The 12,269-nt window shown below is 38.4% G+C and overlaps 1 protein-coding gene across 5 annotated transcripts in view; it reads right to left on the bottom strand.

Moving 5' to 3' along the window:
* Window positions 1-12,269, bottom strand: part of LOC142381881 (spermatid perinuclear RNA-binding protein-like) — a 110,605-nt gene that overhangs the window by 44,023 nt on the left and 54,313 nt on the right. For all 5 annotated transcript variants that reach the window (XM_075467177.1, XM_075467174.1, XM_075467175.1 and 2 more), the window contains exon 5: window positions 212-356. In XM_075467177.1, coding sequence (XP_075323292.1) covers window positions 212-356 — 145 coding nt within the window. The remainder of the gene's footprint in view (window positions 1-211; window positions 357-12,269) is intronic.

Consider the following 12,269-nt stretch of genomic DNA (forward strand, 5'->3'; position numbering starts at 1 on the left):
CTTGACCCAGATCCATATCATCCCTGCTCCTTTTTCCCCTGTTCACCTCTCAGCTTTCAGCCCACTTGATGTATCATTCACCCAAATTTTCCCAGTCTGTCAGTATGTTACCGCCCTCGTTCTTCTTTATGCTGTTACATAAAGGTCAAACAACAAAAATAAAAACCATAGAAGCGTCCTCCAAAGCAGGAGGAGGGGGAGGAGCCTGTACCTTCTTCTGTGGCGCTGCGCTCCTCCCTCATGGCTAAGGAGGAGAGGGTGATCTTCAGCGTGAGCTGGGGGTCTTTGGTGCTGCACACCTGGATGGCTGCGTCGGGCGCGCACGACCGCACTTCGTATTTGTCGTCGGTCATCGTCTGCAAAGCAAAACAGATAAAGATACAACACTGAGTCCTGCTGTCGGAAAAAACTGCTTCAGTGCCGGATCACAGAGGAAATTCAGTTCTTTTACTGTGTGAATTACAGAGCTACGAGCAAACAAACACATCGTTCAGAAAAGCACCTCAACGCTGATAATAACAGCCCAGCTTTACCATAATGCACCTTAAAGGGACAGTTTGCCTCTTTTGACATGAAGCTGTAAGACATCCCATATTAGCAACATCATTTATGAATATTTTCTTACCCCCTGCTGCGTCCTGTGAGGCGAGTTCCAGCCTTGTTAAGCTGGATTTACAGTTGACGAGTGGCTCACGGGGCTGGCTGCCCGTGACGTCAAAATGACGTTTCAGGCCTGGCGCTTTGCCTTGAATAGACGACGCAGCGCGTTGTCGTGCACCAGTCAAGTTTTGTAACTGCAAACCGGATGGACCAACGTGAGATCAGGCTCAGTCAGGAGGTGCGTGTAGTTTTAGTGTTGAAAGCATCTAAACTGCAGAGTTCATGTGTAGTTTTAGTGTTGAAAGCATCTAAACTGCAGAGTTCATGTGTAGTTTTAGTGTTGAAAGCATCTAAACTGCAGAGTTCATGTGTAGTTTTAGTGTTGAAAGCATCTAAACTGCAGAGTTCATGTGTAGTTTAGCGTAGAAAGCATCTAAACTGCAGAGTTCATGTGTAGTTTTAGTGTTGAAAGCATCTAAACTGCAGAGTTCATGTGTAGTTTTAGTGTTGAAAGCATCTAAACTGCAGAGTTCATGTGTAGTTTTAGTGTTGAAAGCATCTAAACTGCAGAGTTCATGTGTAGTTTTAGTGTTGAAAGCATCTAAACTGCAGAGTTCATGTGTAGTTTAGCGTAGAAAGCATCTAAACTGCAGAGTTCATGTGTAGTTTTAGTGTTGAAAGCATCTAAACTGCAGAGTTCATGTGTAGTTTTAGTGTTGAAAGCATCTAAACTGCAGAGTTCATGTGTAGTTTTAGTGTTGAAAGCATCTAAACTGCAGAGTTCATGTGTAGTTTTAGTGTTGAAAGCTTCTAAACTGCAGCGTTCATGTGTAGTTTTAGTGTTGAAAGCATTTAAAATGCAGAGTTCATGTGTAGTTTTAGTGTTGAAAGCATCTAAACTGCAGAGTTCATGTGTAGTTTTAGTGTTGAAAGCATCTAAACTGCAGAGTTCATGTGTAGTTTTAGTGTTGAAAGCATCTAAACTGCAGAGTTCATGTGTAGTTTTAGTGTTGAAAGCATCTAAACTGCAGAGTTCATGTGTAGTTTTAGTGTTGAAAGCATCTAAACTGCAGAGTTCATGTGTAGTTTTAGTGTTGAAAGCATCTAAACTGCAGAGTTCATGTGTAGTTTTAGTGTTGAAAGCATCTAAACTGCAGAGTTCATGTGTAGTTTTAGTGTTGAAAGCATCTAAACTGCAGAGTTCATGTGTAGTTTTAGTGTTGAAAGCATTTAAACTGCAGAGTTCATGTGTAGTTTTAGTGTTGAAAGCATCTAAACTGCAGAGTTCATGTGTAGTTTTAGTGTTGAAAGCATCTAAACTGCAGAGTTCATGTGTAGTTTTAGTGTTGAAAGCATCTAAACTGCAGAGTTCATGTGTAGTTTTAGTGTTGAAAGCATCTAAACTGCAGAGTTCATGTGTAGTTTTAGTGTTGAAAGCATCTAAACTGCAGAGTTCATGTGTAGTTTTAGTGTTGAAAGCATTTAAACTGCAGAGTTCATGTGTAGTTTTAGTGTTGAAAGCATCTAAACTGCAGAGTTCATGTGTAGTTTAGCGTAGAAAGCATCTAAACTGCAGAGTTCATGTGTAGTTTTAGTGTTGAAAGCATTTAAACTGCAGAGTTCATGTGTAGTTTTAGTGTTGAAAGCATCTAAACTGCAGAGTTCATGTGTAGTTTTAGTGTTGAAAGCATTTAAACTGCAGAGTTCATGTGTAGTTTTAGTGTTGAAAGCATTTAAACTGCAGAGTTCATGTGTAGTTTTAGTGTTGAAAGCATTTAAACTGCAGAGTTCATGTGTAGTTTTAGTGTTGAAAGCATTTAAACTGCAGAGTTCATGTGTAGTTTTAGTGTTGAAAGCATCTAAACTGCAGAGTTCATGTGTAGTTTTAGTGTTGAAAGCATCTAAACTGCAGAGTTCATGTGTAGTTTTAGTGTTGAAAGCATCTAAACTGCAGAGTTCATGTGTAGTTTTAGTGTTGAAAGCATCTAAACTGCAGAGTTCATGTGTAGTTTTAGTGTTGAAAGCATCTAAACTGCAGAGTTCATGTGTAGTTTAGCGTAGAAAGCATCTAAACTGCAGAGTTCATGTGTAGTTTTAGTGTTGAAAGCATCTAAACTGCAGAGTTCATGTGTAGTTTTAGTGTTGAAAGCATCTAAACTGCAGAGTTCATGTGTAGTTTTAGTGTTGAAAGCATCTAAACTGCAGAGTTCATGTGTAGTTTTAGTGTTGAAAGCATCTAAACTGCAGAGTTCATGTGTAGTTTTAGTGTTGAAAGCATCTAAACTGCAGAGTTCATGTGTAGTTTAGCGTAGAAAGCATCTAAACTGCAGAGTTCATGTGTAGTTTTAGTGTTGAAAGCATCTAAACTGCAGAGTTCATGTGTAGTTTTAGTGTTGAAAGCATCTAAACTGCAGAGTTCATGTGTAGTTTTAGTGTTGAAAGCATCTAAACTGCAGAGTTCATGTGTAGTTTAGCGTAGAAAGCATCTAAACTGCAGAGTTCATGTGTAGTTTTAGTGTTGAAAGCATTTAAACTGCAGAGTTCATGTGTAGTTTTAGTGTTGAAAGCATCTAAACTGCAGAGTTCATGTGTAGTTTTAGTGTTGAAAGCATCTAAACTGCAGAGTTCATGTGTAGTTTTAGTGTTGAAAGCATCTAAACTGCAGAGTTCATGTGTAGTTTAGCGTAGAAAGCATCTAAACTGCAGAGTTCATGTGTAGTTTTAGTGTTGAAAGCATCTAAACTGCAGAGTTCATGTGTAGTTTTAGTGTTGAAAGCATCTAAACTGCAGAGTTCATGTGTAGTTTTAGTGTTGAAAGCATCTAAACTGCAGAGTTCATGTGTAGTTTTAGTGTTGAAAGCATCTAAACTGCAGAGTTCATGTGTAGTTTTAGTGTTGAAAGCATCTAAACTGCAGAGTTCATGTGTAGTTTTAGTGTTGAAAGCATCTAAACTGCAGAGTTCATGTGTAGTTTTAGTGTTGAAAGCATCTAAACTGCAGAGTTCATGTGTAGTTTTAGTGTTGAAAGCTTCTAAACTGCAGAGTTCATGTGTAGTTTTAGTGTTGAAAGCATCTAAACTGCAGAGTTCATGTGTAGTTTTAGTGTTGAAAGCATTTAAAATGCAGAGTTCATGTGTAGTTTTAGTGTTGAAAGCATCTAAACTGCAGAGTTCATGTGTAGTTTTAGTGTTGAAAGCATCTAAACTGCAGAGTTCATGTGTAGTTTTAGTGTTGAAAGCATCTAAACTGCAGAGTTCATGTGTAGTTTTAGTGTTGAAAGCATCTAAACTGCAGAGTTCATGTGTAGTTTAGCGTAGAAAGCATCTAAACTGCAGAGTTCATGTGTAGTTTTAGTGTTGAAAGCATCTAAACTGCAGAGTTCATGTGTAGTTTTAGTGTTGAAAGCATCTAAACTGCAGAGTTCATGTGTAGTTTTAGTGTTGAAAGCATCTAAACTGCAGAGTTCATGTGTAGTTTAGCGTAGAAAGCATCTAAACTGCAGAGTTCATGTGTAGTTTTAGTGTTGAAAGCATCTAAACTGCAGAGTTCATGTGTAGTTTTAGTGTTGAAAGCATCTAAACTGCAGAGTTCATGTGTAGTTTTAGTGTTGAAAGCATCTAAACTGCAGAGTTCATGTGTAGTTTTAGTGTTGAAAGCATCTAAACTGCAGAGTTCATGTGTAGTTTTAGTGTTGAAAGCATCTAAACTGCAGAGTTCATGTGTAGTTTTAGTGTTGAAAGCATCTAAACTGCAGAGTTCATGTGTAGTTTTAGTGTTGAAAGCATCTAAACTGCAGAGTTCATGTGTAGTTTTAGTGTTGAAAGCTTCTAAACTGCAGAGTTCATGTGTAGTTTTAGTGTTGAAAGCATTTAAAATGCAGAGTTCATGTGTAGTTTTAGTGTTGAAAGCATCTAAACTGCAGAGTTCATGTGTAGTTTTAGTGTTGAAAGCATCTAAACTGCAGAGTTCATGTGTAGTTTTAGTGTTGAAAGCATCTAAACTGCAGAGTTCATGTGTAGTTTTAGTGTTGAAAGCATCTAAACTGCAGAGTTCATGTGTAGTTTTAGTGTTGAAAGCATCTAAACTGCAGAGTTCATGTGTAGTTTAGCGTAGAAAGCATCTAAACTGCAGAGTTCATGTGTAGTTTTAGTGTTGAAAGCATTTAAAATGCAGAGTTCATGTGTAGTTTTAGTGTTGAAAGCATCTAAACTGCAGAGTTCATGTGTAGTTTTAGTGTTGAAAGCATCTAAACTGCAGAGTTCATGTGTAGTTTTAGTGTTGAAAGCATCTAAACTGCAGAGTTCATGTGTAGTTTAGCGTAGAAAGCATCTAAACTGCAGAGTTCATGTGTAGTTTTAGTGTTGAAAGCATCTAAACTGCAGAGTTCATGTGTAGTTTTAGTGTTGAAAGCATCTAAACTGCAGAGTTCATGTGTAGTTTTAGTGTTGAAAGCATCTAAACTGCAGAGTTCATGTGTAGTTTTAGTGTTGAAAGCATCTAAACTGCAGAGTTCATGTGTAGTTTTAGTGTTGAAAGCATCTAAACTGCAGAGTTCATGTGTAGTTTTAGTGTTGAAAGCATCTAAACTGCAGAGTTCATGTGTAGTTTAGCGTAGAAAGCATTTAAACTGCAGAGTTCATGTGTAGTTTTAGTGTTGAAAGCATCTAAACTGCAGAGTTCATGTGTAGTTTAGCGTAGAAAGCATCTAAACTGCAGAGTTCATGTGTAGTTTTAGTGTTGAAAGCATCTAAACTGCAGAGTTCATGTGTAGTTTTAGTGTTGAAAGCATTTAAACTGCAGAGTTCATGTGTAGTTTTAGTGTTGAAAGCATCTAAACTGCAGAGTTCATGTGTAGTTTTAGTGTTGAAAGCATTTAAACTGCAGAGTTCATGTGTAGTTTTAGTGTTGAAAGCATCTAAACTGCAGAGTTCATGTGTAGTTTAGCGTAGAAAGCATCTAAACTGCAGAGTTCATGTGTAGTTTTAGTGTTGAAAGCATCTAAACTGCAGAGTTCATGTGTAGTTTTAGTGTTGAAAGCATCTAAACTGCAGAGTTCATGTGTAGTTTTAGAGTTGAAAGCATCTAAACTGCAGAGTTCATGTGTAGTTTTAGTGTTGAAAGCATCTAAACTGCAGAGTTCATGTGTAGTTTTAGTGTTGAAAGCATTTAAACTGCAGAGTTCATGTGTAGTTTTAGAGTTGAAAGCATCTAAACTGCAGAGTTCATGTGTAGTTTTAGTGTTGAAAGCATCTAAACTGCAGAGTTCATGTGTAGTTTTAGTGTTGAAAGCATTTAAACTGCAGAGTTCATGTGTAGTTTTAGTGTTGAAAGCATTTAAACTGCAGAGTTCATGTGTAGTTTTAGTGTTGAAAGCATTTAAACTGCAGAGTTCATGTGTAGTTTTAGTGTTGAAAGCATTTAAACTGCAGAGTTCATGTGTAGTTTTAGTGTTGAAAGCATTTAAACTGCAGAGTTCATGTGTAGTTTTAGTGTTGAAAGCATTTAAACTGCAGAGTTCATGTGTAGTTTTAGTGTTGAAAGCATCTAAACTGCAGAGTTCATGTTTAGTTTTAGTGTTGAAAGCATCTAAACTGCAGAGTTCATGTGTAGTTTTAGTGTTGAAAGCATCTAAACTGCAGAGTTCATGTGTAGTTTTAGTGTTGAAAGCATTTAAACTGCAGAGTTCATGTGTAGTTTTAGTGTTGAAAGCATCTAAACTGCAGAGTTCATGTTTAGTTTTAGTGTTGAAAGCATCTAAACTGCAGAGTTCATGTGTAGTTTTAGTGTTGAAAGCATCTAAACTGCAGAGTTCATGTGTAGTTTTAGTGTTGAAAGCATCTAAACTGCAGAGTTCATGTGTAGTTTTAGTGTTGAAAGCATTTAAACTGCAGAGTTCATGTGTAGTTTTAGTGTTGAAAGCATTTAAACTGCAGAGTTCATGTGTAGTTTTAGTGTTGAAAGCATTTAAACTGCAGAGTTCATGTGTAGTTTTAGTGTTGAAAGCATCTAAACTGCAGAGTTCATGTGTAGTTTTAGTGTTGAAAGCATTTAAACTGCAGAGTTCATGTGTAGTTTTAGTGTTGAAAGCATCTAAACTGCAGAGTTCATGTGTAGTTTTAGTGTTGAAAGCATTTAAACTGCAGAGTTCATGTGTAGTTTTAGTGTTGAAAGCATTTAAACTGCAGAGTTCATGTGTAGTTTTAGTGTTGAAAGCATTTAAACTGCAGAGTTCATGTGTAGTTTTAGTGTTGAAAGCATTTAAACTGCAGAGTTCATGTGTAGTTTTAGTGTTGAAAGCATCTAAACTGCAGAGTTCATGTGTAGTTTTAGTGTTGAAAGCATCTAAACTGCAGAGTTCATGTGTAGTTTTAGTGTTGAAAGCATCTAAACTGCAGAGTTCATGTGTAGTTTTAGTGTTGAAAGCATCTAAACTGCAGAGTTCATGTGTAGTTTTAGTGTTGAAAGCATCTAAACTGCAGAGTTCATGTGTAGTTTTAGTGTTGAAAGCATCTAAACTGCAGAGTTCATGTGTAGTTTTAGTGTTGAAAGCATCTAAACTGCAGAGTTCATGTGTAGTTTTAGTGTTGAAAGCATCTAAACTGCAGAGTTCATGTGTAGTTTTAGTGTTGAAAGCATCTAAACTGCAGAGTTCATGTGTAGTTTTAGTGTTGAAAGCATCTAAACTGCAGAGTTCATGTGTAGTTTTAGTGTTGAAAGCATCTAAACTGCAGAGTTCATGTGTAGTTTTAGTGTTGAAAGCATCTAAACTGCAGAGTTCATGTGTAGTTTTAGCGTAGAAAGCATCTAAACTGCAGAGTTCATGTGTAGTTTTAGTGTTGAAAGCATCTAAACTGCAGAGTTCATGTGTAGTTTTAGTGTTGAAAGCATCTAAACTGCAGAGTTCATGTGTAGTTTTAGTGTTGAAAGCATTTAAACTGCAGAGTTCATGTGTAGTTTTAGTGTTGAAAGCATCTAAACTGCAGAGTTCATGTGTAGTTTTAGTGTTGAAAGCATCTAAACTGCAGAGTTCATGTGTAGTTTTAGTGTTGAAAGCATCTAAACTGCAGAGTTCATGTGTAGTTTTAGCGTAGAAAGCATCTAAACTGCAGAGTTCATGTGTAGTTTTAGTGTTGAAAGCATCTAAACTGCAGAGTTCATGTGTAGTTTTAGTGTTGAAAGCATCTAAACTGCAGAGTTCATGTGTAGTTTTAGCGTAGAAAGCATCTAAACTGCAGAGTTCATGTGTAGTTTTAGTGTTGAAAGCATCTAAACTGCAGAGTTCATGTGTAGTTTTAGTGTTGAAAGCATTTAAACTGCAGAGTTCATGTGTAGTTTTAGTGTTGAAAGCATCTAAACTGCAGAGTTCATGTGTAGTTTTAGTGTTGAAAGCATCTAAACTGCAGAGTTCATGTGTAGTTTTAGTGTTGAAAGCATCTAAACTGCAGAGTTCATGTGTAGTTTTAGTGTTGAAAGCATCTAAACTGCAGAGTTCATGTGTAGTTTTAGTGTTGAAAGCATCTAAACTGCAGAGTTCATGTGTAGTTTTAGCGTTGAAAGCATCTAAACTGCAGAGTTCATGTGTAGTTTTAGCGTTGAAAGCATCTAAACTGCAGAGTTCATGTGTAGTTTTAGTGTTGAAAGCATCTAAACTGCAGAGTTCATGTGTAGTTTTAGTGTTGAAAGCATCTAAACTGCAGAGTTCATGTGTAGTTTTAGTGTTGAAAGCATCTAAACTGCAGAGTTCATGTGTAGTTTTAGTGTTGAAAGCATCTAAACTGCAGAGTTCATGTGTAGTTTTAGTGTTGAAAGCATCTAAACTGCAGAGTTCATGTGTAGTTTTAGTGTTGAAAGCATTTAAACTGCAGAGTTCATGTGTAGTTTTAGTGTTGAAAGCATTTAAACTGCAGAGTTCATGTGTAGTTTTAGTGTTGAAAGCATTTAAACTGCAGAGTTCATGTGTAGTTTTAGTGTTGAAAGCATCTAAACTGCAGAGTTCATGTGTAGTTTTAGTGTTGAAAGCATCTAAACTGCAGAGTTCATGTGTAGTTTTAGTGTTGAAAGCATCTAAACTGCAGAGTTCATGTGTAGTTTAGCGTAGAAAGCATCTAAACTGCAGAGTTCATGTGTAGTTTTAGTGTTGAAAGCATCTAAACTGCAGAGTTCATGTGTAGTTTAGCGTAGAAAGCATCTAAACTGCAGAGTTCATGTGTAGTTTTAGTGTTGAAAGCATCTAAACTGCAGAGTTCATGTGTAGTTTTAGTGTTGAAAGCATCTAAACTGCAGAGTTCATGTGTGGTTTTAGTGTTGAAAGCATCTAAACTGCAGAGTTCATGTGTAGTTTTAGTGTTGAAAGCATCTAAACTGCAGAGTTCATGTGTAGTTTAGCGTAGAAAGCATCTAAAGCTAACCTCTGGGACTGCAGTCAGACCCACACTGAGCGAGAACACTGAGAAAACATCTTCTTTCTATTTTCCACCAGCAGGATGAACATCTGCTGTGTGTGATCTGACTCATTGAGATTTACAATCTTATTAATTTATCTGCTAATCTGCCTTTTCTATCGGCCTGTTTCCTTGTGCCACTATCAGTAAGATGTCATGTCTTTTAAACACATGCAGGCAGAAGAAACAGCAAAACAAAGCTCAAGGAAAACCAACATTTCTGACAGCTCTCCTCTTCATTTCATCCACACTTTACACCCCCGTTGCTCCTGCCAGACGATTCCCAGCATGCCGAACTATTTGTTTCCCCTCCAGACGTGCGTTACCTTGTGCGGCGCGTTTTCAAGTGCTTTCCCTGTAAGAAATAACCCCATCCATCAACCCTCCGCCAGTCAATCTCTTCAGCTTGGCCCAGGAAATGAGAGCTTTAGATGGTTTCCTCCTTGATGATGAAGCACGCACTGCAGCTGTGGCAAGTAATTAACTGAGAGGAGGGCACAGGAAGCCCATTTAGGCCCCGTGAACGGGAGCGTTTGTTGGGAAGGACGGTGGGGAAACACCGCAGGCGCGTGGGATTGTGATCCACTAATGAAATTATTTGTTCATCTCCCGAGTCCAGATGGAACGGCTCAGACGGCAGTTTGGGATGCATCGAACCCAGTTGGGGTAAAGAAAGAAGGGAGTCAGGGGTGAGAAGGTTTGGGCTTTCATCTCCAGGAAACAAAGGCAGAGATAAATAAATCTGTATCTTCCACTGGTTGAAAATAACCCTTTCATTTGGTCTTAGAGAAAAGAAAATAACATCTTCGCCCTCACAGAAGAATGTCTTCTGTCCCAGCAGCTGATGGTTTCAGAGAGTTGGAAAACTACGGCTGTGTTCCAAACCGCATACTACATACTGCATACTGCATACTGATCGATCAGACAGTATGCAGAGCGTTTACCCACAATGCATTTGGCTCCTGCCCGAGCCGAAATCAGCCGGCCTGAAGCTGATTTCGCTTAAGCTCTAAACTCTGTAAACTTTAGCAACATTTGAAACATTTTCAGGCGAGAAAGTAGTCGTTTAGATCCCCAACGTGTTGAAAACCTGACTAAATACCGGCTATTTACAATTTAGTTCCCACGAATTCGGCGCTACTAAAGCTAGCCGCAGTGAGCAACGCACTTCCGGTTATTTTCACAAAATAAAATACCCGTTGCCTTTTATCATAGGGAAAGCCATTACGATACAATTGGGGCTTTTGTTTTGAAAACAGGAAGTGAACCTACCCTCGTTGTAGCTAGCTTGAAACTGCCGTTTTGACAGGAAATGACGATCGGCGACGTCAAGTTACGTTGCATCTTGGGTAGTTTGAGTATGAGTAGTAACCTCATGATGCATACCCAACATTTCGGAGAATCTAGTATGCATCCGGGAACTTCTCGCTTACTCAAACTCAAAAAGTTAGTATGAGTAGTAGGAGAAGTATGCGGTTTCGAACACAGCCTACATATCTGCAACTTTTCTCTCAAACATCACCGACATGTTTATGTTGATGCTTTTGGAAGAAGCTTTTACCCAAAGCGGACCAAAAAGGACCCCGACTGGTGGTAATACCTTTCATGAACCCGAGTCACCCACACGAAAGGTGGCAGAGATCTTACCACCATCTTTTTAACTGTTTTCATTTAATCAATTATTTTAATTCCTGATCAACAGCTGGTCTAACGGAGGTTGTAATGGCAGCAGCTCCACCTTAAAAGCAGATTTGACTGTGTGGATGCTTTGGAGCAATCCTGATGCTGTTTCAATTTATTCTCAAAGTTCTATTCTCTAAGTCTTTTTTTCTCCATTCAGAAAAGTTTCCTTCAAACTTCTAGTTAATATTTCTCATTTAAATCCTGTTTGTTGCCTGGTGCGAATCTAAATTTACTGCAGCATCATCATCATCATTTTGAGTTAAGAGTAAATCGGAGTGTTTGTGCATCACAAATAATATTTTTCTCTTTCAAAATGATTCAATGATTCAGTTTCCTGAACTAAAGCCTCCAAATTCTGATCAAGTTCCAACATTGGGACCAGCACGGGTGCATTAATGAGGCCGCATTCCACTTTTGTGCTTGCTCTACAACTAACCAGGATGTGCAGAAGAGGAAGGCATTCCTCGTTAACACACTGATGTTTGCACATGTTCCTAATATCCTGCAGCCCTGGAATCATCTCCTTACGTTGTAAAATTTGAGAGGAACTCACAAGTTTTACGTGAGAAGGGAGGTTTTTACTCGTGTGCATACAACGCTGCGTTGCATGAAGATTATGGGATTGATTTTCAGTCTAAATTCAACCAGGAAGGTCCAACTTCGGTGTTCATGACACTATCACCAATGTTCAGCGATTGAGGAGTGATGCATTTATCTGAAAGGCATTTACACTTCTGGCTTTTCTGTGTCAGTTAAATCTCTTTTTGGACCATTTCACAGATGTAAAGAAGCGCCCTGGTAATTATGAACACTTCAATATTTGGTAGCAAAGAGAAGAGGGTCAGCGTTGGTAAATATCTTGAGACTCGGGCCCTTACAATCACTGACCGAGTTGGTAACCTCGGAGTGTTGATAGACTCAGATCTGACTTTCAGCAGCCACATCAAAGCTGTCACCAAGGCAGCTTTTTACCATCTCAGAAACATCAGCAGAATTAAAGGTTTCCTCTCCCAAACAGACCAGGAGAAACTCATCCATGCATTCATCTCCAGCAGACTCCATCACTGTAATGCTCTTTTAACTGGACTTCCCAAAAAGAGCATTAAACATCTGCAGCTCATCCAGAACGCTGCTGCTGGAGTTTTAACCCGGACTAAGAGATCTGAACACATCACAGCAGCTTTAAAATCTTTACTCTGGCTTCCAGTCAGTCACAGAATAGATTTTAAAAGCCTGCTGATGGTTTACAATCTGTGATCTGTTCAGAGAATATAAACCCAGCAGAGCTCTGAGGTCCAAGGACTCAGGTCAGCTGGTCCAGTCCAGAGTCCAGACTAAACATGGAGAAGCAGCATTTAGCTGTTATGCTGCAAACAAGTGGAACAAACTGCCAGTGGAGATTAAACTTTCACCAAATGGAGACATTTTTAAATCCAGGTTAAAACATTTATTTTCTCATGTGTCTATGCATGAAATCTGCACGATATCTTTGAACTTATCTGTTTTTAAATTCATTTAAATTATTTTATTTGTCTCTCTTTATAT

Source organism: Odontesthes bonariensis, chromosome 6 (assembly GCF_027942865.1).
Source record: "Odontesthes bonariensis isolate fOdoBon6 chromosome 6, fOdoBon6.hap1, whole genome shotgun sequence".
Lineage (NCBI taxonomy): Eukaryota > Metazoa > Chordata > Actinopteri > Atheriniformes > Atherinopsidae > Odontesthes > Odontesthes bonariensis.